This window comes from Pelodiscus sinensis, chromosome 2 (assembly GCF_052426305.1).
Source record: "Pelodiscus sinensis isolate ZL-2025 chromosome 2, ASM5242630v1, whole genome shotgun sequence".
NCBI classification, from domain to species: Eukaryota; Metazoa; Chordata; order Testudines; family Trionychidae; genus Pelodiscus; species Pelodiscus sinensis.
In genome coordinates, this window is record NC_143053.1 from 202,798,062 (window position 1) to 202,825,372 (window position 27,311).

Consider the following 27,311-nt stretch of genomic DNA (forward strand, 5'->3'; position numbering starts at 1 on the left):
GATGGACGGACGGACGGACGGACACACACACACACACACACACACAAGCTCTCGGAAGTTATAAAAAGGTTATAAATTATGGAAATTTCACTCTGCCCAACATCACAATTTTGAAATCTGGGTTGGGGGAAGGTAGGAGTAATTAGCATATATCTTACCCAGAAGTCCAAAACAGACTCTCACCTGTTTAGAAAGCAGTTCTCTGCAGAGAGTATACAAGGTAATAAACTTCCTGGCTAACAACTGTGCATCAATAAATCCCTCAGCAATCAACATAATTTCACAGATCAGCTCAATGTCAGGGACAACCATGGCACAGGGTCTTTAAAAAGTCAAAATACAACAGATTAGTATTTAAGCATGGTCAAATCAAGTCACCTAAATCAAGTGACCCATGTTTATAAACATTCTTAAATAGAGCTCAAGAGAGTCACAATTTTGTGTGTCAGTCAGAGCTAACAAGGACTCTGCGTCAAAGTAAAAATGGTTAATTAGGCACTGTTGATTATTAGCATTCAGTAATATGTACAAAGGATATTACTGAAAAGTACAGAGTTTTCAAGTCAGATATTTCAGCCTCCTTAGCGCTACAGCCTCAGAACAGTATATGATTCTGTCACTTAGTGTGATGGATTGGCAGATACTGAAAGGCACAATGAATAATGGAACACATAGTCCTACAATTCAAGTCATGGTCACCATGTCAGATTTGCACTTTTCAAGAGTGAATCCTCCTGGAGGATTAGTTAAGATGGAATAAAACTTTACTTTTTAGCTCTGATTTTTAAAAACAGAATATACATTGGCAAGTTATCCAGCCATTAAAACTTCTCAGTCAGCATAAAACCAAAAAAAGACATGAAAAAAAGGAGATAAGATGAAAGAGACCCCTTATTAAATCATTATTTGAAATATGTAGACGTTCTTATTTATTTTTCATAGGGTAATTACATTTTAACAGATATTGTGTCACATAGAAAACCTTTCCTTCCTTCTGCAAAGTGATTTCTCCCGTTCATGATAATGAATGAATACAGAAACTAACAAAAATATTTAAAACAGTGCTTTGTGTAGTCCAAGGAATTTTCCTCACATACATGAAGGTGAAAACAAAAAAAACCATAGTGCACAGTTGTTGAATAAAAGTATCCATAGGGTTAATTCTTCCTAATTCTTTTTAGTGGATGCCTTGTATCCTAAAGTATGAATGGCTAGACTCCATTTATATTCACCTAATTGAACATAAATAAAGAGGTGAACATAGCAACCTCTTGCATGGAATATTAGTTTAATATTTACTATGTTTTGGCTGTCTCTTCTGATTTTGATAGGTGATGACAAAGGGAGTAAGTAAAGCTCTGTGTGGATATAAAATTTGTATCCACATGTAGTCCACGGATATCCATGGATTTGCAGGCTCTAGGAGTTCATACTGTGTTAACAACCAGCTCAAACTGCACTCGCTGTTGAACTTCTTTATAAGAAAATAAAATTTACATTATCTTTCTATACTCCTCTATCTTTGTGTGGGTCAGACTTGAGGAGATGACAGCCCTGAAAGAAAATGATCATAACATGTTTTCCATTGTTCTTCATATTATCTTCATTCGACCACAGTAATGGAAAATACCAAGTAGAATCAGAAATATGAAAAGGAATAAAGAAAGCCCATCCTGTATGCCAAATAGGACACCGGTAATCAAGGTTTGAACAAAGACCTGAAATGGTTGGGTCATTACATTCCACACCCTAATGACATAAAAAGCTACGCTCTGGGTACCTACAGACTACTCTATTAGCCTCATTTAGCACAGATACCTAATTGACCATTTCCTCCCCTATTTTTTCCTTCTCTTTCCCTCCACATTCCCTCTCTTTCTCTGCTATTTGTTTGTACTCTGGACCCCTTCACTCCATTCATCTGAAGAAGTGGGTTGTGCCCACGAAAGCTCATGATACCATCCAGTTTTTGTTAGTCTCTGAGATGCTGCAGGACTATTCGCTGGTTTTTAAGTTTTTTAAAGAATGATTCCTCATTCTCAACGGGAACCTCTGAAACAGCTTCCATTGTTGGGGAGGAACAACTAGAGAATGTGGGGCTACAGTGTTTTTCTGATTTTGTTCTTATGCTTTTTGGGTTTCTTAGACATTTTACTCCTTTTTTAAGCATTGTGCATGCAATCATTACATTAGTTGAGGATGAGGCCTTGTGCTTTTGGGAAATGCTTTCCTTAATACTTTTCAGACAAATGCTCATTTGCTATTTTGGGGGGACAAAAATACTGAAGAAGAATATTGAAAGAAGTTTCCCAGTTTGTGAATTAAACTGCCAAGAATTCTGGGAATACCTGTTTCCCCAGCTGGTCAGTATGCATTTAATAACTTTTCCAGGAATCTTGATGTTTCTGGGACGTGTGACAAATGTGCGGGCATATAGAAAGGTAAATTTCACAGCTATATGTAAAAAAGAAAAATATCAAAGTGCACCCACTCCTATTATTATTTATTATTATTATTATGCATCCATCCCTATCCATTTATTTGGGGAGAAACGATAACTGTGTTGAACATTTCTGCAGAAACGATGGAGTAAGCACAAACTAGGTCCAGGACATCAAGTGGCATGAGTGTTCTAAATAATAATCTACAGTATACTTGCCTAAACAGAGCTTTGAGATTTTCAGGTAGTTCTGTTCGGCCAGCATATCCCGGGTTCATGGTAATAAATATCCCAACTGATGGTTTCAATGTAACATTTTCTCCAAGGAATAAAAATCTGCAATAGCCATGACACAATGTCAGTAAATGGACTGGCTATAATACTGTAGTTTGATTAGGTGCAAACAAATATTTCAATCTTAAAAACACTAAGAAAAACTTAGGATGACAGAATTGCATTTAAAATGGAGGACAGATTGCACGATTTAGGGGGAAAATTGTGCATGTGAATGTGTATGACCAAGAAAGAGTATATGGTCGATTGCTGTGGTGTTTGCCAAATCAAAAGAAATAAGAGAAAGACACAGAAAACATTGGGGCAGATAATTTGCTGATTAAACTGTCATAGCTTCATTGACTTCAATGGACTTAGGACAAAATTTAGCTCAGGCAAGTACCTTCTCCATAGCATACAATAACTCTATAGCAGGAAATCCGTATCCTATTAATTAAATAAAAAAACCTCCTAGGGGGACAATGAGGACAACATTTTGTGTGTGTTTTCTTTATATTTTGGGGGGAGAGCAAATCTTACATATTAAATTAGCTTGTAGATATACAAGTAATACACACACACACACACACACACACACACGAGAATTCAACATCTGTCCATAGGAGGTTTTTTAGAAATGTACTTTTAAATGTTTGTCTTTGCAAAAGTTTACAAAGAAATGGCATTAAAACACTCACTTTTTTCTCTTATTTCTAATGGCATCGTGTATAGTCTTTACTTGCACTGCAACCACTGATAGGACTTCTACTGAAATTCGATTAAACTCATCAAAGCATCCCCATGCACCTGTCTGGACCAAACCTTTGTAGATGTTTCCTATGGACTAAGAAATTGAATCAAGCATTTAGTATTTACGTTCACAAAGAACTAAGTTTTTTAATGTGCTGTATAAAAAAAGTGCACTGAAATCACTGTTTGACAAAACACCATACCTTATAGTCCATCTGTTCAGAACAGTTGAAGACATAGACCATCATACCAAGGGCATGGCCCAGGTCTTTGGTGGTCTCTGTTTTGCCTGTGCCAGCTGGCCCTGCAGGAGCCCCACTCATTGTCAGATGTAAAGATTGTGTTAGAGTAATGTAACACCTTTAAACAATGAGAGGAATAATTAATACTTCATGCAAAAAATGTTACTAAAATGCTGGAGATTTCAAAACCACAAAAGCTGGGAAACTTAGAGTTGAGGATATCACTAAAACCTTAATTTTATATGTTGTGAACATACATTATAATAGAGTTAGGGTTATAATGGACCATGCAAAAGTGAAGTGCAACATGTTAAATGACATATTTATTTTACATCCATAAGCCAATTGTGCAGAATGGTACATACACTAACTGCAATAGTTGTCAGTTTACACTGAGAACATTTAGCACATCAGCTAAGGAATACTTTATTTAATCTATTTACAAACACAAAGGTCTCATCCTATGTTTTATTTCAACACATAAAGGTATTGCATATCTTAAACATATTTATGAAAGGACACAGATTTGCTATGGAAAGTTTAGCTTTATATTCTATTAAATGGATTAATCAGAGATACTGCATTATTAACAACCGTCCGTACCTGTCAGTCAGAGGTGTAATAACTAGCCGAGCTATATTTCCCAAATACTCATAAAAGTACTGGAACTGAGCATCGCAAATGTTGGCAAGGCAGTGTTTCTGGATCTCATCCCATCTATGGCGTAGTTGTGACAGCCAAGCAAAAGCTTGGGAACTAGTGACCTAAAACCATTGCACATACATTGTGTTATATGGAAGCTGTACAGATGAAAGAAATCAGACACTCCAAAAACCTTCAATTGTCATCAGTAGGTTTCACACCTAGTCTTTTACAAATAATGACTACTACAAGTAAGTATACAGGATTATATTCATTTCTTGGCATGAATACATTTAAATGGAAATCTGTGTAATAGAAGATCTTCTTTTTAATAGGGCTATTATTACAAAACATGTATCACTTATTCTGTCAAGCTCCTTCTTGACAAGTGACACAACCCAAGTATGTAAAAATAGTGTCTGATCAAATCATCTTCCAGCATAATTTAATTTTACTTCTCAAATCTTATCTCTTGTCACCTGCAATCCTAATCCGTAACTCTGAAAATAATGCCTCATTTGTTTCTTTCGCCAATTCCCACCTACATGCACTTTTCCAACCTTATCCTTGTTACACTCCGCCATATGGGATAGGTGTAACATATATAACACAGACTCATATCATGTGACTGAGGCCAAGAAATAAAGACAAGGATCTTACCAACCCCACTGTGTAGCACACTTTTATTACACAGTGTTGGAAACAGGGGTGAAAGGAACTTAAATTTCTTACAGGCACTGTCCTATAGCAATTTGGGTCTCTGCCAGCTCTTTAAATAGCTCCCTCCTGGCTCTTGCTGCAGCTCAGCCAGTTCTTGCTAGAACTGCACACCAGGGTGCATCCCTTTACCTTCACCTCTGGTTGGAAATAAACTAATTCATTGTAAAAATGAAACCAAATCCTTCCCTTTGGAAGGAAACCTGGTGGGGAAATATAGAAGGAGATTGCAGTGTTTCCAGATTTTCCTAGAGTTATTTATATTGCTGGGAAACCAGAGAGTCTCAGGAAGTTGAGAAAAATGGGAATTACCTCCAGGAATTCTAGAATTATTTTTATAGTTGCAGTGCTGACACCTACTGAACCAAACTGTAAAGTCTGTATGTAATGGAAACCACTTTAAGCAAGGGGCGCAGCTGCACTGCCAGCACCCCTCGTGCCAGCACCTGTGATTACCTCCTGAGCCCTCTTCACTCTCCATCCAATATAAAGTAATATGCATTTGGACACAGTGACACATTCCTGTAACTTCAGTTTCACCTACTGAAGAACAGACTTGGCTTACCCAAGGATAACTTGTGCTCACAGCAGAGCCACCAATAGAGTGGACAAAGAGAGCAGCTGCACCAGAGCCCAGTGATTTAAAAGGGCCTGGGGCTCCAGCCTGCCACCACTGCTACCGTAGCAGCAGCAGCAGCTAAAGCTCCAGATCCTTTAAATCACCACTGGAGTCCTATACAGACTGGTCCAAGCGTGGGACTCGGGAAGGGGAAAACTGTGGACTCGGTAGGGGGAAAACTAGACCTCAGGCCCTGCCACACCTAAGAACCTGCCCCTTTTAGGGGCCCAGAACTAACCCTCCCTCCCCCATTCACACTCCCCTTGCTGAGGACCCGGCAAAATCTGTTGCCTGCCCTGGCTCTTGGTTTTATGATCTAAGGTTCTGAAAGGAACACTTCACTGATGAAAGTTTAAACCTTGTAACTCCTCTACAAATGGGTTAAAAAAGTTCTTGGTTTGATTCATCACTCCAGAAGATAACGTACCACAGAAAGAGACACAGCCAGTGGTTTGGTACATGGCTAAAAGCAGGTATCTTCTCTCCCTTCCTTCTGCACTCCTACAAGCCCAGACACATGCTTGGCTGAAAATACTTTTCTCTCTCTCTCTCTCTCTTAAATTCTAAAACATTCTATGAAAAAAGTTATACCTTACAATTTACCTTTTGCGAAACAAGTTTTGCTACCACATCTCGAGCATGAACATCTATAGTGCAAATGGTCATGATCTTCTGTCTGTCACCCGAGGCAAGTTCTCCCAGCAACAAAGCAATGAGAGTGTTTAGCTGAGCAATCTAGAGAGATAAAAATAATCCTGTTACAACATTTAAATTCCACTGTCCCAAACACCACCCCCCTAGAGATTAATTCTGCCTATGGAATGAATTCAATTACTACACAAGCTATCTTGTATGTGAATAGTTGTAATTCACAAGTAAGTTTGGAACACTGGAGCAGTCCTGAATATATGATTATTTGTATGGCATTTGGGGGAAAAAGGACGAGTCAGATTTTCTAAAAATAAATAATGAAATCATGGCCCCAAACAGAAGGAGAAATTATTAAAGTGGTTCAGAGAAATGTAACTAGGACATTGGGATAAAGTTAAACAGGAACTATTATAGTCAATACCAGGAAAATCTCCTGAATGGTGAGATCTCTTGGACTGCAGAAAAATCTTTCAAGGAAAAGGGGGAAATGGTTCATTCAGACATTTTTACTGGACAAAGAACTTAAAACTGTATGAAAGCACAATGGCTTGAGGTTTAAAGACAACAACATGCAGAATGGAGGAATTGCTAAATATGATATGAATGAAGTTACTTATAGCTGCACTGTGAACACATCCTTCATAGTTCTTTAAAATATTTCACATTAACTGTCAAGAAGATCACAGCCTATGTCTGTGCACATTTTTATTAGGTAAACATAACATTAATAAGAGTGCATGTAATGCATTGTGTAAGCAAGTCATCAATTTTTAAGCAGACTTCTCTACCTCTTTCAAGAGGAGATGGGGGGGGGGGATTCTGCTTAAAATTGATGACACAATCAAACAGAATTATGACACGTTTAATTTTTTCATTCTCAGCTTGCTGACATGAGGAAAAACCTACTTAGTTCTGGCACATTATCCATTATAATCAAATCAGGTCTAGTTTTTAAAAATTAAGCTATTTAATTTGAAAGTTTGAAAGGAAAAAAATGCTAAAATGTGAACATTATTTTTAAATGAGACGGATGGGGTAATAAACAGTGTAACTTCTGTTAAAACCTCAGGAAATATTCATTTGGGAAAACTAACCACAGTTTCAAACTGAACTCTGATTACTTAGTGTCAAATCAAACAAAGCACTGTCCTAACAGACCCATAAGTTTTGGTTTCCTACATACGTATTATTACCCTCCCGTTCTTCAGGCACATATATTTAAGGGTGTGTGCACCTAAACTTTCCATAATTTCATGGTAGTCTAATCAAGTTTTTCCTTATCGAACAGTATTATACCCTACATTTTCAGAATTACTAGTGATATTTGGGTGTCCCAGTTTTGGGGTGCTCAGTCAGAGATGTAATTCAATAGGAATAGCAGCAATTCTGGTAAGCTGAAAGAATTTTGAGTTTTCCAGTCCCACCACAATAAATGTGCTCCTGATTTTCAGAGGGGTGGTTGGCACTTTCTAAAAACCAATCCCATGAAAAATGACTCAAGGAAGGATGTTAAAATGAGGTTAATTGACTAGTCGACAATTTCCATCGACTAGTCGATAGGCACTTCTGCATTCCAGTGGGGGCCCTTGTACATTTCAAAGGAGGAATGTGGAACTCCTCATCCCACTGACTCCGGGCTGCATGCGGGTGCCTTCTTTGAAATGCACAAGAGTCCCCAGCAGGAGCTCTCGTGCATTTCAAAGACATGGAGGCCAGGGTCAGCGGGGTACTCAGAGTCCCCCACTGACCCTGGGATCCAAGCTACGCTGCATGCCACTAGGAACACAGGGGTCAGCTGAGGACTCCAAAGCTGACCCCAGGCTCCAATGCCCCTTTGAAATGCACTGAGGTGGCATTTCAAAGGGGCAGCTGCCATAGAGCCCAGGTTACCTGGGATCAGCTGGGGACTCCTAGCTGATCGTGGGCTCCCCATGGCAGCGAAACCCGGGGTCAGCTAGGGACTCCCCAAGTGACCCCAGGTTCTGGGGAAATGCCACGCAGACCCCGGGATCAGCTGGGGAGTCTCCAGCTGATCCTGGGCTCCACTGCTGCCTCTCTGAAATGCCGCCTTGGAGTTTCAAAGTGGCAGTGCTGCACAGCTCATAGAGGCAGTAAGAGGTGGAAAAAATTGACTAGTCGACTCGTCAAAGATAAGCAAATGCTTATTGGATAATCAACTAGTCTTTAACATCCCTAGACTCAAGGTACAGATTATAAACTGAGGCACCCCAAATCATCAATAGCTTTTGAAAATAAATTTCTATATCACCTTTTCTGAATAAATGTCCCCCATCTGTCTTTATTAAAAAAAATCTCTCAAAGAGCTGGATTTGGTATTTTCTAAGTTTTAGACACTTTTGGGCCACAAATTATACCTGTTTGAGAAATATTAATTATAAAAAAAAATCTGTATCTTGTAGTTTTTACCTTTCTTCTTGCTCCCCAATAAAACCACAGAAAGCTATCATGGCAATTTTCATTATTGGCAAGAGACACAGAAATGGAATTATCAATAGAGGAAATGAGAATCAAAACAAAAGGAGGCATGTTTCCTTTTCTTCAGGGGATGGCAATAGCAGGTTGCCGAAAATACAGTCTGAACAAAGACACATTTAATATGCTGGCCGAGCATTTCTAAGTGATAGGTTTTTGTTTCCATAATGTACCAGTTTTCATACAATGTAAACAAGACATCAATACCTGTTTTTTATTGTAATCTTTCAGGGCTGTTTCATACCCCTCCTCCAGCCTGTTAAATGCTATCCCTACATCTGTTGTCCACCAGATTTGTGAGCTAGTAAGTGCAACTTGAGCTGGGTAGTCAAATATCCATTGCTCTCTGGGTTTTTCTTCATAGGCAGCTACTGCCTCCATGATATGACGATGCACTGTTTTACGCATGGTTTTTTCAAGGTGGTGTAACCAGGTCTCCACCTATTGAAAAAGATATGCTTGCATCAGTGCTCAAAATATTTTAATGAGGGATTAGCTTCCTAATTTACTGGTATCATGAATGCTTAAACAGATATTTTGTCAAGGAATTTCTTTGTACTTATTAATAAAATAAAACATACACATACACAGACACGGACTCTTTTTGCAACTTCCAGTTAGAACCAGTTTTCTTTCCATCCGTTTTCACCATTGTTGTTTGGTACTGGAAGTCCATTCATGAGTACTGAGATACCAGCACCATTTTATTTTATTCACTTAATTGTGTATGTGTGTGTTTGGGTTTAAAGCTCATCATATGTGTTTGCCTGACAACCCTGATCAGAAAAGTTCTTTATTACCTAAGGAACCAGTACAGAGTGGGCATTAGCAATGCAGCCTTCCTGATGTTACCTTATAACTTGCATAAAACTTATATATAAAACTCACCATATAGGAAGAAAATTGAGTGACCTTGCATGTTCAGTCTCTGGCTTCCCTACCCAAACAATTACCGAGATTACTGATTAGTTTTGATTCACACCCCACATTAGACAAGAGTTCACTGCTCTTATAACTGACACTAAACAAATTCTTGTCCTTCAACTGCTACCAGATGGTAACTACTTTCAGACATCATTCAACTAGGCTCTGTGCATATCCCCTCATTAATACTGCCCCATATTTATTTGTAAAGAAGAGTGTAGAAATAACTACAGTACAATGAAGAACAAAGAATTACATGGGCTTTGAAAACCAATCAAAATATTAGCCCCCACAACTGGTGCTATGGATCTTAGCAGCCTCCTGGGGAAAATGAACATAACCATGAGCACACCAGATAGACGTGAAACATTCTAGTCACATTCGTTTTAGGGGGAAATGTAACACGCTTACAAGAATTATGGTGCATATTTATTGAGAACTATGTATTTTTTTCTTCAGTTGGGAAATAACTTTAATAAATTAGTACTTGTAGTTTTAGCTGGTAATTTTTCTCCTCGGTTTTTATCTTTAAAGCAGGAGTATTAAGGAATGTAATCAGTTGCTCTGAAATTTAATCTAATTGAAAGAAGGCTTTTTAGCTGTGATAAAAGGCTTAAAATTAAGTTTTATCTCAGACAAACATCTGCTTACATGTTCGTTCCATATTTACAGATTATGGAGTATCATCTCATTTCAACCTTTCTTAGTAAGCATATATGACCACTAAGAGGAGATATACCATATTTTTTAGGTTCCAAAGTATGCAATAGTATTTTCCAATCTGATTAGTGCCTATCTAAGGTAGGGTATAGAAGAGGGGTAGAAAGAAACAGCACAAACTTAGCACAGAAAGCTGCATGACCTTAGATTCAACCTGTTCCCACACCATTCCTTCCCTAGCCATTGCTCTTTGAAAACCACCTACCCCCCTGTATTTGATTAGCAGAAGCTCCTATATAATGTATTTGACAGCAAGAACAGCTTCCCAACAGGCTCGAGTAGCTGCCCAGGGGATCCTTAATGGAAACTGCTGATCTGACCAGCATGCAAATTTTTCTGGGAACATTGAGGGAAAACTGCCATGGAAGGAAAATGGGAGAGGATATCACCAGGGAACAGAGGAGGGGGAAATAATATCACAACTCTCAGAGAACAGAGATTGAAAAGGATAAGAAATGAAAAAATGGAGAGGTGGCAGAAATTGGGCCAGGGCACGAACAAGGAAACTTGGTTAGGAAAACACCATCTACCAATCAATATCACAAAGGTGAGGGGAGGGCCTCTCAATAAAAAGACTGACATACATATTGAGATAAAATCAACTAACGATTTCTCTCTCCTTCTAGGAAGCACACTGATGAGAAAGGTGAAAGCAATGCACTTTGATCAATATATGGTTTACATGGTGATGTTTCTCAAATTATTGCAAAAATTAAAAGATCAAGGCAAATATTTTAAGTGTGCTTGCTTCCTTCTCAGCAGATTAGAGTTACACACATACAAATTTAGCAAGGGACAATGAGAAATAAAAGGATTGGTCCTAAATAAATAAGGAACAAGGATATATGTGGGTGGCAGAGGGAGGGGGCAGCCGGTTGGTGCTCCCTGGGGCCAGCCCAGGGCACCATGAAATGCACTGCCTGGCCACTGGTGCTCCCTGGGGCTGGGGTGAGGGGCTCAGGGCAGGAGGTCGCTCTGCCCACACACCAGATGCTCTCTGGGACAGGGCAGCAATGGTGGCACAGAGTGGCAGAAGCAAACCTGCCTGCCAGCTGTTCCCCGGGGCCGGCCTGGGGCAACAGGGTCCGCAGTGGCTGACCAGGAGCTGCTCCCCAGGGCTGCTCCCCAGGTCTGGGGCATTTGCTGCCCCTCTCCCCCGTGGTCATTTTGGAATATAACTGTGCTCTGTGCTGCCTGCCCCCCTCTGTTCATTCATAAATATAACTGTCCCTGCTATCACTGCCCTCCCTTTCTGTCTGATGAGAAACAATCATATTTCATGCATATCCCATTGTCCTGGCACAGCCAAACCCTGACCTTGTTTTAGGTTATGATAAAAGAAAGCTCCATACCAAATTTGGTGGTCTTTTCTCTTACTGCTTACTTGAACAAACCGACTCATTAAAGGTTTAATGGCCACACATACAGACAGACACACAAACTCTCTCAAATATATAGTAGATGATAATCGCTGATGAGAGATCAAAATGCTGCTACTCCATCTCCAATGAATAAATCTTTCAATCTTCAGAAAAAAGTGTGACAGATTAGTGTGTGCGAGACTAATTATGTGATATACTGCTGGGTAGAGTTTGAATGTCTCATAGGTGTATTTTAATGTACACAAAACACCACAAAAAACTTTAAATCTAAGCATAGTCTCAAACAACGGAGAGCTGATTTCAGTCAGATCAAGCAAATGTAAAATATAGGTAAGTATCGCCATGACCAATGAGCAGACTCCTGTGACCTCTGCCTAGTAGCAACCTTCTCCCTGGATCTCCAGTAAGTTTAGCAGAAGAGAATACTCACTTAGTTAATACTCACTTAATTTACCTCTCTTCAACTCCAAGAAGAAAAAAAATCCACTATATAAAAGTTTAAATAATTCAGTGTACCTGACCAATGCATTCACATTTTGCATGGAATGAAACAAATTCCTTTTCTTTGCTGTACATCCCGAGTGCAATATTTGTGGATTTCTCTTTATTGTCTTCAAACTGAAGATCAGCAATGTTGTCAAAAAGTTTGGGAAGATGACGAGTCACCTGTGTCCAGACAATAATAGGTATAAGAAAATAGATCACTGTAAATTGACTCAGATTTTCTATTTTTTTCCCTCATTTCTCTTTACATGAATGAAGATCATGTCAAGTAGCACCTTTGCTGTAATAATCTTGCATTCTCTTACTCTGTTTTTTCTCTCCCTGATTACATACAAGACTGTTTCCACAGGCCTTCAACACACAAAATTTGCATGGATCTTAGCAGGAATTAGACACTGGTAGCAGCACTAAGCCAGTACTTTGGTCTTAAAGATAACCAAGAAATAAAGGCCACATTCTCCCAAACACTGCAGAAGCCCTGAGGTTGCTTTAACTTATACTAGCAGCTAACTTCGTTAGGATGCCGCACAGATGCAAAGCTCTGCCCATAAAGACCTGAATGCAAGCTCAGGATCATTAAATACATGGTCTGTATTTAAACATTTTGCTAAAGAGATATCCCATGCTCACAGAAAAAGTGCCAGCCCAACAGCCAGAGAGAATGAAGTTCACCGCCCACAGAATAAATGTGGCGGGAGAAGTAGTTGTGCCAAAACTTCCTCATTGTCCTGCCAGTGTGCCACAATCCTGAGCAGAAGGCCCACCTTTAGCATGAGTGGACAGTTCAGTGGCCTTGATCTCTCTACTGGTGTGCTTTAAGAATGAAGCAAGTCCCTAAGTTTTAGTGATGCAAGGACGCGATGTGAATTTATGAATGTATTTTAAATCTCGAGTCCGTTATTCTTTGGTAAGGAACTGTTCCTTGCTTCAAGAATCACATCCCTTCTAAATATGCTCTACCTAGGGCACAGAAATAATTCTGAAACCCTGAGAATTAATGGCTAGAGCAGGAGTGGTCACTGACTGGGATGTCATCTGGCTTGTAGATAAGGTGATGTAAAGCTTCTGAATAATATTCAAGTGTAGATGCTTCAAGATAAATGAGCCTCTAACTGTCATGCAACCTGACAGATTATTGTTTGAGGGGAGCAAACAGAGTGAGATGGTTACAAAAAACCCCCGAGTACAATAGTCCAAAGCTCGGTCAGTGACAATGTAACAACGACCATAGACCTTTCAGCACTATTTATCATTGTTACAAGTGGCACCTCTCGGAGATTTGATCTCTAACAAATGCTGGGCCCCAGGCAGTATGGACTGAATGATCCCATAGGTCTTTTCCATCTCTGACATCTATGAGCTATTACAGGTGGCATGTGCCCAATATTTCCTGTAAAAGAAGGCACAGCACTTGCAATACTTCCTCCCTTAAAGACTGTTTCATTTCTCCCTAGGTGATGCTGTCTAGCAGATTGCCAGCTCAAGCTAGAGCAATAGGGTGTGTGTGTAAATATCAAAGAAATGCTAAAGGTCATTGTGCGTTCAAGCCAATTCATTAGTTAGAATAGATCAAAAGGAGATATTGATTGAACTGTTTTTGCCCATCTGTATTCTGTTCTCTGCTATCACATTACATGTAGTTACATTAAATATACCCTGTAATTAGATAATCCTAAATCAAAGGTGTATTAGGGTGAGAATTTAAATAATGTGTAAAATATCATGAAAACTAATAACAGATTGTTTTGATTGCTGTAAATGGAATGGTAAATGAAGACATATGCTAATTCAAAGTATGGGCCATTGTGTCTGACAATGTGAAATCCACAGACCCAGTCTTTGTTCAGCCAACAGAGGAAAAACCCATGCTGTGATGGAGACACTAGCCAGATTGACTTTCCAGGGACTGATCCTGTATCTCTGGACTGATGGATTCTGACAGGGTGAAATAGTGAGTGATTGGGCAGAGAAACCTGAAGCTATTCTAGGTAACCCTAAGGGTATATCTACACAGGAACATTATTTCAAAATAACTAGAGTTATTTTGAAATAACTTAGTCCACGTCTACACAGCAGGCAGTTATTTTGAAATAATGTCGAAATACTGTCAAGCTGGATGATTTCTTACTCCAACCCCTGTAACCAGCGTTGTACTAGGAGTAAGGGAAGTTGGAAGAAAAGTGCTCTATTTCAAATAAGTGCTGTGCAAACACTCCCAATTTTGAAATAAGCTACACAATTGATGTAGCTCAATTTGCGTAACTTATTTCAAGTTAAGCCCTGTTGTGTAGAGACACTCCGAGAGACTTATGAAAAACCAGCAGATTACCTGATCTCTGGCATTATGTTGGACTTACAAACTTTGACTTTGTTAATATATATAAACAACGAATAGACCTTCAGCACCTTAGACACTCACAAAAAATGTAGATGGTAATTATGAGCTTTCGTGGGGACAACCCACTTCTACAGGATGAATCAAATGAAGGGGTTCAGGGTACAAACAGCAGAGAAAGAGAGCGGATGGGGAGTGAAAGATAAGGGAAAAAACTGTCAATTACAGCGACAGTGCTAAATGAAGCTAATAGAATGGGCTCTAAGTATCTGGTGCTTAGCTTTTTATGTCATCATGTTTGACACCTCGAATCCAGGTCTGAACAAAAGACCTGAACTGGATGGGTGCCAGAGCAGCACAAATTAAAACTCTGGCAGCTGCCCTCCCCACAAGCCCACCACTAGCAGCAGGAGCTTTACCTTCAGTGCTGCTGCTGCCCGGGAGCCATAGGTTGCTGATCCCTGCTGGGTTAGCAGCAGGGAGGAAGGGAGGAGGCAGATCAGCTGAGGGAGGAAGGGCTGTGGGATGCAGAGTGATGTGATTACATCACTCTGCTATCCCACAGGGAAAAAAATATATATCTATAGAAAGACGTCAACAAGGTGTCTACTCTGTTTTCTGACAGTCTGACCTGAGACTGGTACTCTCAGTTGTAAGCTATACCAGAAAATATAACAACCTGTTTAAGCACTTACCATTTTTCCCCTCACAAACAGGGACTGTATTATTTACAAATATTTATATTTTGTTTACAGTGAAATCATACTTTAAAAGGAGCATACAGCCATATATGATCTCTTCATAATTAGTATCAAGAAAGTCTTTCTTTGGACATAATGAAATTGCAAAAATGTGCGAGCAGTATTACCTGTCTTGGCTGTGTTCCTTTTGAGAGAATGTCAAGTAAATCAGCCGAAGAAATAAAATAGAACCGAGGAAAAGCTAAGCGCTTGATTTCTAAATACTCAGCAAGGGCTTTTTCACAAAGAGAAAGCCTGAAAATAAAAAGAGTTAATTACATTTATATTTTGGAATTCTATGACTGAGGGCAATTTCCTTTCAAGAAGCTGTAAAATAAGAATTAAGTTTTGGGTATTTAAAAATGAATAACGTAGGTGGTATAAACCACAAAAGACTATGAAGAAGCCATTGTAGAAGCACTCAGTGGGGAATGGACAGAGAGAGGTTATTTGCAAAAAGAAAACTGGATAACAAGTTTTCCATATTGGTTCAAGAGCAATTAGTTGAGAAATAGGGAATAATATGATTTCCTCTTTTTTTTTTTTAGGTGAAGTACAATGAAATGGCTCATGGAGCATCTTTCTCCTGAAGGATACTTCTGCAAAGGAACAAAAAACAAATTTACAGTGCTTTATAGGAATGGCAATTGATGACCATGTGGCAGCTTTACAGATTATACTAGAAGCGCTACTTGGGCCCAGTTGCAATGATGCAACTGTGTTGCTGTAGCGTGTCTGGTAAACACGCTTTAAGCCAGTGGTCCCCAACCTTTTGGGGCTGCCGGGCACAGGGGGGTGGGGCCGCGCCTGTGCCACGCACCCAGTGGTGGGGCCACACCTGTGCCACACGCCCAGGGCCGGCACCGGGCCTGTGCCGTGCGCCTGGGGCAAGGGCCGCGCATGCTCGGTGCACCTGCAGCCCAGGGCGTAAGAATGGCTTGGGCTGGTCACTCGCTGGGCGCACATAAATGCCCCGGCGGGCACTATGGTGCCCGTGGGCACCTCATTAGGGACCACTACTTTAAGCCAATAGGAGAGTGCTCTCCTAGCAGCATAATTACTGCACCTTCATGAAAGGTGGAAGCTATATCAGAGGAAGAACATTGCCCACCAGCAAAGCACCAGTTTGGACAGTGCTTAGGTCACTGTAAATTGTGTAGGATGTCTGGTAAATACGGACAACCCATTTATAAATGGAGATATACCTCTCTCTCAGAACTGAAAGAGACCTTGAGAGGTCAGGAAGTCCAGTCCCCTGTCCAGGACCAAGTACCATCCCAGATCCCTAAATAGCCCCCTCAAGAATTGACTCACAACCCTCAGTTTAAGCAGGCCAAAGCTTGAACCACTGAGCTATCCTTCCAGCTTAGGTGCGTCCATACTCCTCACCTCAATGGGGAGCATCCCACTTTCAGAGTGTGCAGAGTCTCTGTTTGGTGCGCTCAGCTCATTAACAGCTTTCCTGACAGGTTCCTTTCTTCCTCCACTGCCTCTGGCTGGACTGGTGCCCAAGAAAACCCCTAGACCCTCTGGTTCCCTAGGCTCTGGTGCACAACACATCCCTAGGGCTTAACCCCTGCTGCAGCTAGAGGACAAGCAGCGGCTAGGTGATGTGGGTGGCCAGCAGCAGCCTGGAAGTGTTAACTGCTTTTCAATACTGTGCAGATATGAAGGGGCAAGCTGCATGGAGCCACAGGGGAGGGAAGGTGGAAAAGAGATGAGTTCTCCAAAGACACAGGCCAGGTCACCTCTCCCCCCTCCTCCCCTGTGGCAGATGCAGCTCCCATCCCTTCCCTCCTACACAGTGCCAAAAGGCTATGCTGGGCACATTCTATTGGGAATCCTGGCAGAAATATGGGGAGGGGGCATTTGACCCTTCATGCTCCTTCTCCTCCTCCCAGTATTGCCTTAGGAAGATGTGGCAACAGGTACCAGGCTCATCCTAGGTGCCCAGCCAGGAATGGAGGGTGGAGAGGGCTGGGCAGGGAGGGTTGGATCAGTTGGTCACTACTCACTGCTTTTCCATGTGAGAGGGGTGTACGGAAGTGTGCATGTGTGTGTGTGAGTAAGAGACAGAGACTTTTTCCCATGTGAACCCTAAAGTCTTAAAGATAAGAAGGTAAATAAGAAAGAATCCAACTACACAGAGTATTTCTTTTTAACAGTGTCACAGACAACATAATTTGAATGTTTGCATTGCATCATTATGATGGATTGCTACTGAACTCATTTGGCTAATGTTACCAGGTGTTCTGTATTCAGCATAGGGAAATGCAAGTTTAGGGTGACTGTATCACTCATGGGGGGTGGCTTTTTCACATCCCTGAGACACGCAAGTTATATCTATTTAAGCTCTAAGCCTTCAATGACAGCATATTGTAGTAAATCTGCACAAAAAAACAAAACACACCAGCCAATCTTCTAGAGTTTCTTAATTGATTGTTCCTGGCCTCTATGTTTAAACATATTCAAAATTATAGTTTCAATTTTACCTGTGTTGCAAACCTTCAAGTTTTTCATACAGATTTGGTCTGGTTGTTGCTTCTAGCACATTTTTTGTATTCGCTGTCTCATGCATTAATTCCTGTGCAAAAGTGAATAAGTGTCAATTATAACATCTGAAATTCAAGCCAAGACATTCCTTCTCATTGTAGCACATAGTATGAGTCAATAAAGGCACATAAGAGTTGGAAGGAATGGTATTAATGGTTTATTTCAGATTCCATTTTTAATGGAAAATATAAGGATAAACCCACTATTTAGTTCAGTGTCCCCACATTCTGAAGTCCTCCCCTTCAAAGAACCCTAAACCTTCTGTGCTGACCTTGTCTCTGTGGCCCACGGTCAGTCTTCATCTAGCCGCTGCAACAGGACAAACTACAGTCTGAAATGGCCACTCATCATTGGCAACGGGGTGTGGACTTGCTGCCTTCTGCTGCCCCCCTGCAGTCCAAGTAGCCTCAGGCCTTGCTTCAGGCCCTGCAGCCTGGGAGCTTCCCCTCTCAGCCTGCCTTTCCCCAGCCCTACTCTGTGTCAGAAAGCCTCTAGCTTCCCTGGTAACTAGGGCCCTCCAGCTCCATAGTTGGAGAAAGATTGAGTCAGAGTCTTTCCTCACTTCCAGGAGCCTTTATTTATACTGCCCTCAGCTGGGCCCTAATTGGCTAATATAATTGCCATAGCTGCTTGCTCCACAGTCCCAGCCCTCTCCCAGGGCTGGATTTTAACACTTAAAGGGCCAGTGCAGAGCAGACGCCCTGTCACAAGGCAGAACACCTCCTTTGGTCAGCATATACTTCATCTACACCACTGGGTTATTTTGGCATAAAAGTTGTAGTGTAGACAGCCTGAATCATGAGTCCTTTCCCTGTGCTGACCCCAGTGTACTGCTCCTTACACAGTGCAAAAAAACTTAATGCTGTTTTGTTTTCCTCTTATTCATTATTAATAAAATCTAATTATCCCCATTGTATAATTACTATGCAAATAATATTTTAAGATGTATATACTGTTATATATCTTGTGGAGTTCCACAGTTTAGGAAGAAATCAGTAGAAACACAGAGAGCTTGAGCAGTTGCAAGTGTCCATTTTATTTCATAACACAGCACTAACTAGAAGCAGCCCAAACCAGCTAGGCTGACCCCTAGTGACCTAACTCAGTTACTGTAACAACAAGATCTACAGATACAACCCAATATACAACATATACAAGAGAGACTGCAGAACTGACCTTCATATGCAAATTTGACACTGTTTCCCTTGACCTGAACAAAGACTTGAACTGGTTAACATATTAGAAAACCAGCTTTCCTTAATTCAACACTCCATTGACATAAAAAACTAAGTATGGGACACTTCCAGCCCACTCAATTAGCAGCAGGATCACAATTTACCAATACCTTCCCCTCTCTCACCCCCCGCTCCCTTCTTAATCTGAGGGTCCCCCTTTTTCTCTCCACTTAAGCTCATCTCATCTGAAGAAGTAAGTTTTGCCTACGAAACCTCATGTAGATATAGATATAGTGTCACAGGACTACTAATTGTTTAAATAAGGAAACCAGTATTCTACTTTTCCTGAAATAAAAAGAGGAACCATTTCACTATATTATGATAAATAATATCCTACTAACTTTAAAGTCTGCATCAATTCCATCAAATCTTTTAGCATCTTTAGGTAACTGGTTTCGGATATCATCAGAGCCAATGAAAATGCTTTCTAGATGAGACCAAGTACGCTGAACTTCCATCCAAATGAAAATGACTGAGTCTGCCACATTCAGCGTCCTTTGCCAGCTTGTGACTTGTTCAATGAAATATTCTACATACTTACTTTGCAGAATTGTTTGCAACTGAACCTAGAAAAACAAAAGGAGAGCAACAAAAAAGTGGTGATCAAAATAATTCATCTTCCCATAAGTTTTACAAATTCTCTTATAAACTTATTATTGTAGAACAGAGCAAAAGACATTATCTAGCCTTGCAAATGGACAACATATTATTATATGATTTCAAAGAACCTAAGAAAATATAAGAACAAGGAGCTGTAATTTTGCTAACTCCTACACAGAGACAGGAATTTTTCTTAAGATATATATAGTTAAACAGCATACATATAATTTTATAGAACAACATCTGGGGTAAATAGTTTTCATTGTAAATAAAAATTCTAGATAATGTTGTCAGTTTAAGCTATTAAAATGCATCAGAAATAATGAGAATACATATACTGGTAATATTAATATACCAAAATATTACCTGGTTATTCTCTAACGTTTCAAAAAGTTGTTCATCTGATTTTAATAATGGAATTCTGGCTCTGTGATGGTCTTCATAGCAGAACTCCATGGTAGCCCATGTTTGACTGATGTCTGTCAGAATCTGGTTAAAAACAGCATCAGTAACACTTTTATATATTTAAGTTTGATGCTTTGGGTTGCAAAATAAAACTTACCATAAGCAGTATTTGTAAAATATACCACATGCAAAGCAATTAAACACTCTTTCATCTACTGCTATTGATCACATATCATTTTTCAACTGATCACATGAAACTATTTGTGTTAGCCATACATTTCTTCACGTCTAAATTTTATCCATGTTCAAGAGTAAATTAATATACTTTGGCAGGACTACCCTTCATAACAGAAAGAGAAATGGAATTGACCTACCTTCTCAGTGCCCAGCTCTTTTACTGCTTTGTCAACCATGCTTTGGACTATATCTTCTACCGTATGCAGCTGCAGTCCCAGCAAGTCTGCTAAGGTTGTGCCTTCGGTCACTGACAATCTGACCTGTGAAAAAAACAAAAGCTTTGTACAAAATATGCCTTGTGAGGAATTATTTGAAAAATAATACCTTGCTGGTCAGTATCATGAAGAATTGTGTGTAGCAACATGATATGTAACGTGATGAACATAGGCTGAAATCATGACTGAAAGAGTAAGCATGTTTTTGCAAAGAAAAAGGACAAGATGACATTCCAACAAGTGTCAAAGTTGTTGCATCACCTTCAAATGGCCATTTTTGGGGCAAGGAAAAGGGGCAGGAGCAGGGAAATCTGCACCTTAGCAAACAAGAGCATGGATTCTCTCTCACCACCAGACCCCTTATCTCCATCCTTTTAGCAGGAATGAACTTTATCTAGGGGTAACCCTCAGGAAATTACATTGTTAAAAGGAGACTGAACTATAAAAGTGAGAAGCAAAAGCACTCCAAATTTTCTCTACGTATCCATCTCTCTTCTCTTGCACCTAAATGATGACAAAACAAACAAGCCTATGAAAACTGATTCAGATCTGGGAATTTGGTCAGCAATGTTACTGGAAACATGGTAATAGACTTCACCTCAAGATGAGTCTAATTTGTTAAGTTTACTAGGAAGTGTTTTATTTTCATGTCTCTTGTAATCATTTCTTGACTTATGTTTTATACTGCGTACCAGTATAAAACATAACACCTTATAGATCAATTAACTTTTTTTATTCTTTAATCAAAAGTAATCCAGTGTTGTGAAATGTGAGGTTAACTCCATTTAGGCAAGTAGCAAAACTCTTGTACTTTGATTTCTTTAAAGGGGCAAAGGACCTTATATATTGGATTGTCCATGAGGGGACTGGACAGATCAGAATACATGTTTTAGGGGCAAATTGTGGGATGATGTTGTGGTTACCAAGACTAGTGGAAACCAGAGTATTACTGATGTGTGGTCACAAGGCTGCAGCTATGCAAAGAGTTATCTGAAGTGTTATCTGAAGGCAGTCTGTGAGCAGCCCAGGTGGGGAGATACAGCAGCAAAGCACTATGAAGCACCAAAGTTTGTAGGGCAGGTGAGACTCAACTCCGCAAGGGTCTTGATTGCACCCTGGAATGCCACAGACACTCACTATGCTTTTGTATTGCACCATTAAGTGTACTGGAAATAAAGATTATCCCATCTGAAGATACCTGACTGACATGGACACACATTCCCTAGTGGAATACATTGGCTTTTAATATCAGGACAGTTTGCTGCTCATAAGTATAGTCTCAAGAAATTTCTAATATAGACATTAGGAAAATTAGGGATCTGTAAAGTATAAGATTTAAGCAAGACTTTTGTGATTTAAGGTGGTACATTTCTCACAGTAGTACTATTTCATGTAGTATAAAGAAACAACACCTATGTTAAGGTTTCACAGAGTCTGATATAGATGCCCAATATCTTTACACAAGCCACAGCTGTAATTCTCTCATGGCTATTTTTACTATACAACTAGTGCATACATATTGTTTGAGTGAACTGGCAGAGAACTGACATCCAATCCTCAAGTCAATGGAAGTTCTTATAGAGTATGTCTAGACTGGCAAGATTTTGCGCAAAAGCTGTCTACACTGGCCGCCTGAATTTGCGCAAGAGCACTGATTTTGTAATGTAAAAAATCAGTGCTTCTTGCACAAATACTTTCATGCTCCAGCTCGGGAAAAAGCCCTCTTGTACTAGAATAATTGCGCAAGAGGGCCAATGTAGACAGAGAAGAACGGTTTTGCGCAAAAAAGCCCCGTTAGCTAAAATGGCGATTGGGGCTTTCTTGCGCAAAGTCGCATCTAGACTGGCCACGGATGCTTTTACGCAAAAGCATCCGTGCCAATCTAGACGCGCTTTTGAGGAAATACTTTTAACGGAAAAACTTTTCCGTTAAAAGTATTTCCACAAAATCATGCCAGTCTAGACGCAGCCATAGTGCATAGATGACAGCACTTGAGTAAATCTTTTCAGGACTGGAGACTAAAGCTATATCTACATCACCACACAGTTCAGAGGTATGAATAGCAGAGAGCCCTACTGTGCTGAGCTGGAACTCCCCTGTGTGGATGATGCGGACATGAACTAAAAGGTTCCCTCATTCGCATTAGCGCAGACAAGTCCTAAGAAATAAAGTTAGATATGTTTGTATTGCTTCCACTAAAGCCAATGGACTTAGCCTGCATGCATTAAATCCTCTGGAAATTATATTTTCTCTTCCCCATATTGCCACCTCTCCTCCTCTTTTAGTACATTCATTTATTTCATGCACTCTAAAACCTATTAAATATTTCAGTCGTCTTGATTTAACCACATCTGTCACCTCAACCGAATGATACTCTGCCCTCATCATCTATGTTTCTAACTCAGAAGTTATGTAATATATACTCTGAGTTACAGCTGATTGCAAAATTACTCCATTTAAAAATTTTCCTCCAAAAATAGCCTTCTATTAAAGTTGATTTTTTTTGTTTTTCAGTGAAATTAGAAAAGAAATTTAGCACTTTGTAATTTGCCATGATTTTTTTTTATTGTATAGCATTTTCAGCTATTTTTGAAAAGGGAAAAAAAAGAAAACAATCTCCCACCCCTCCCAAAAGTTGGTCCATTTCGAATTCTGTGAAACAATTTTAATTTTTTTGTGAAATTCATTTTTCCTTTTTCAACTAGCTTTATTGCCATTTATGTAAATTTAACAACCCATCCTTGTAACAGCTTCCCTCTTTTTATTTTTGCACAGCATGAGATCCACAATCCGTTCTCCTGTTCTTTCAGCCTTTGCTATGGAAACTTATGTGTTTTAAACAATACAAAACAAAACAAAAAAACTCTTCTACACATTTGCATCCCTCCCTCTCTTTGGCATCCTTCATTTCATCCGTGGCTCCATCCCAGCCTTGACACATTTTATACATATTACAATTAGTTTGTTTGTCCTTAACAATTATTAGCTATGCTTTAATCCTGCTGCAATGCTCTAGGACACAGTTCCCATGTGTATTCTGAGAGCTGGAAAGGCATCTTATGGCACCTTCTATGCTTGTGTTCCGGAATGTCTCGAATGCAGCACTCAATTGCTGCTGATTTGTACACAGAGATCATCCCTTCCTGTGATCAAACCCTTCCTTCAAATGTAGCTGGCAACTATTCTACTGAGTGAGCCAAGTTTGACCTCAGAAGATAGTACCAGAACAAAAGCAAAAATCCAAACTGTGAGGTCATTTCTCAACACAGAAGGCACCTCAATGATCCAGGAATCCCAAATCCTCCTTTTTACACCAGCAGGATATGCTCTGACTGATCATGGAGACCAATCATCTGCTTTTATTCCTTTATTCTTGGCACCAGTAGCTTAATTATACATTGGATGCGACCCAGTACTATACTGATGGCATGAAAACACTGTTTGTTGCTGGATACTTACACCTGTTGCATTCATGAGCTGGTGCCAGTGCCTTTCTCTTAGTGCAGGATTCTGCAATTCTGTGATTGCCCTCAGGGATGTCATTATGTTCTTCACTGTTAATGTCAGGCTTATGTATACATCCCAAGAGCGAATTTCCTTGTCCAAAGACCACAATTTCTAAGAAATAGGTTAAAAATAAAGGTCATGGCTGCATGCCACTATCATAAAATCACCATTCATCTTGCTGATACTGTTAAAAAAAAAGTCTTTCCAAAACTTCCTCTCTTCTGTATAGAAATATGGGAGTCTTAACTATGACAAGAGTAGGGATGGTTTTAGTTGGTCTTTGATCCATGTAGTTACTGAAAAGGTTTGTAGATTAATCTAGAGTTCTGGATGAACCAATCTTAAATAAACTGAAATTAAATAAATGAATATATTTATACAGTGATTATAAACAGATTCAGATTAAACCAGAGCCTTGTCCTTTATTATGGTTCTAATGATCTTGGTATAATATTGTTATAAATGTTAGCTCACTGCATGTAAGAAATTACTTCCCTGTGATATTTAACAGACTGGAATAACTAGAGGAAAAACCAAAGATGTGATGAATGTGACAAATATAAAGTGTAGCAGTAACTCAGACTAGAGAGACATTTATATAAAACCATGGTTTAAAACTGAGAGATTCACATTGGGCCTGATTCTTCTGTCACACCAGTATAAGTCAGGAATGCCTTCACTGACATCCAGTTAATTTGGTGTAAAACCAATATGGAAGAGATCCATGTGCACAAAGACCTTCTCTATTTCACTTTTCCCGATGAACTACTGACATATGCGATGGTCCTGCTAATTCTTCTAGTACTTCAGTTTCCTGTTTCTAATCCAATCTCTCCATGTACCATGAAATTATTGCTTTCACCTTTGTACAAACTCCCATTAGGGACTCATTAACATTTCAAAGGAAGATATTAAATGTTTTCAAGGGGTTTCCTTCCTTCTACAAGTGAAAGTCTCCAATGGCTCATGGTCTGGCAAAATCTGTCCAAATACAGAACATAAACACCTGAAAAGCCCACTGATCTCTGAATTAACGGCTTTCACCTGCCAAAGTCCTCTCCTAGAGCACCACCTTTATACTTTCAGACTGTATTAATTCATAAAAAAGTGACAGTGAAATGTTACCATATACATTCACAGCATGAGGAACCTAACCAAAAGGGATACAAAAAGTTTAAAGAATAAAAGTTCCAGAATGTTCAGTTTGGACAAAAGCAACAAAGACTGAAACATCAAATAGTGGGTGGGGAAAGTGAAAAAGGGGTAAGCAGGGAGACAGATAAACTGTAGAAATAGACAGCTGTGGAACCTGCCTTGGCAAACCTTCTGAGCTCTGCATCCATCTGTTCCACATTAATCTGTCTCCACTGGGTTTTAGTCCAATCATCAATGTTGCTCTGAAACAGTAAGTACAAATAAAAGTATCAACAGTCAGTGAAAACAAGCTTCTGCTGTAGAGTAGATAAATGTATATGACGGGTGGTTCTATCACCCACTGATAGCCCCAGTTCTTAAAACAGTAACTCTGCTTTTCAAGCCTGCACCACCGCTGCTAGTCCAAACTGTACCAAATAGCCTACCGTTTTCAAGGCCAAAACACTTATTTAAGCCATTCAAGTTTCAGTATCTGATAATGCCAGGAGAGCCATGTATTATATTCATGTATTATTAATATACATATAGCACTGTATCTACATTTCTCCATGCATAAATATACTCTACATCTACACAGAATATACATATGAGGGCCCCTGAAACTGACATGAACACTTACCAGACCAACCAAAAACAAACCCACATCTATTCACCGCTCCTTTACCAAATTAATATGGAAAGAAAAAAACCACTGTTTTAAGGCCAAAATATCCTCTTTTTCTGAAGTGAACAGAATTTTATGTTTGATGCAACAGAAAAGTATCTGCTGAATGTGAGTGCTTCACTCACTCAGCCCACTCCCGACACTACTTTTCTTTTTAACTTTACAATATCGCCCTTCAGACTGCTTTCATATACAGCATGAATACCACACAAAATAAATACAATTCAATATGCAATGTGTTTAGTCTATCATAACTCTGCCTTCACCTTATTTTACTCTCCATTGAGATGGCAAACAAGATGTATAGCTCTGTGGCTAAGAGATATATCTTTTGCAGGATAACTCATTCTGGACATGGTCTTTTGCAGGATAACTCATTCTGGACTTCTGCAGCCACAAGTGAAATACCAAAAGGGCATAAGGCTGTAAATGTACCTAGCCTCTAGGGTTCTCTGACAAACCATCAAAATATTTAGTATGTGAACTATAGTAACTGGGTTATTGCCACTGACACAAAATGAAATCCCAGCCCCAGTGAAATCTATGGAAATTTTGTTACTGAGTTCAACGGTGCCAGAATTTTACTGCTAGTGTGAAGGGCGCACAGGGTGGTAGAATTATGAAGGCAAAGCTAAGGCAGTTTCAGTATCTTAAAACTCTTCTTTCTACACTTTGCATTGCATATTTGTTGTAACTCTGCATTTCTTTTATCCTAACACTGAACTTTTTGCTTTCTGGATTTCTAGTGTGTCTTTTTAAAAAACAAAACGAATAAAACTCCAAAACTTTCTGTAACAATGTTTCATTTTATTCTTTAGGAAACTGATATGTATTTACAATTTCCTCTTCAGCTTAAAGTTTTGGGTTCTAGGTTCTTTTTTATATGAGTATTTTAGAAATAGTTAAAATTGAGAATAGCAATATGTTGATCTTCATACTCTATTTATAAACAAACGGTATATATATTTTTTTAAATTGAAAACAAAAACTTACCACATCTACATCTGAACTTGAAAACTTATTTTAGAATAAAAGTATGAAACCTTAAAATAGTACATTCAGAATAGATTCCAGAGCTACAATGTCCCTTTAAAAACAAATAAAATCTCTTACTTTAACATAAATAGAAATATCCCACACTTCCTTGAGTAACCGTATTTCCTTGCGACATTGTTTCATTTGTTTGTAATCTGGAACAACCACTTCAAAAAGATTTGCAAATTCCTGCAGTCGTAACATTTCTTCTTCCAATGCCTCAAGTTCTCGATTTATCTTGAAGAGGAAAAGAACACTCATGAATATAATTAT

The 27,311-nt window shown here is 39.4% G+C and overlaps 1 protein-coding gene across 1 annotated transcript in view; it reads right to left on the reverse strand.

The window, feature by feature from the left end:
- The window catches only part of DNAH11 (dynein axonemal heavy chain 11), a 190,061-nt gene that overhangs the window by 87,987 nt on the left and 74,763 nt on the right, over positions 1-27,311 (reverse strand). The window contains exons 21-36 of the mRNA XM_089776661.1: positions 27,117-27,275; positions 25,498-25,581; positions 24,137-24,295; positions 20,600-20,722; positions 20,187-20,309; positions 19,562-19,786; positions 17,925-18,016; positions 15,561-15,687; positions 12,370-12,519; positions 9,035-9,268; positions 6,287-6,418; positions 4,309-4,469; positions 3,667-3,823; positions 3,412-3,557; positions 2,660-2,776; positions 184-322 (exon numbers count right to left, since the gene is read on the reverse strand). Coding sequence (XP_089632787.1) covers positions 184-322; positions 2,660-2,776; positions 3,412-3,557; positions 3,667-3,823; positions 4,309-4,469; positions 6,287-6,418; positions 9,035-9,268; positions 12,370-12,519; positions 15,561-15,687; positions 17,925-18,016; positions 19,562-19,786; positions 20,187-20,309; positions 20,600-20,722; positions 24,137-24,295; positions 25,498-25,581; positions 27,117-27,275 — 2,328 coding nt within the window. The remainder of the gene's footprint in view (positions 1-183; positions 323-2,659; positions 2,777-3,411; positions 3,558-3,666; positions 3,824-4,308; positions 4,470-6,286; positions 6,419-9,034; positions 9,269-12,369; positions 12,520-15,560; positions 15,688-17,924; positions 18,017-19,561; positions 19,787-20,186; positions 20,310-20,599; positions 20,723-24,136; positions 24,296-25,497; positions 25,582-27,116; positions 27,276-27,311) is intronic.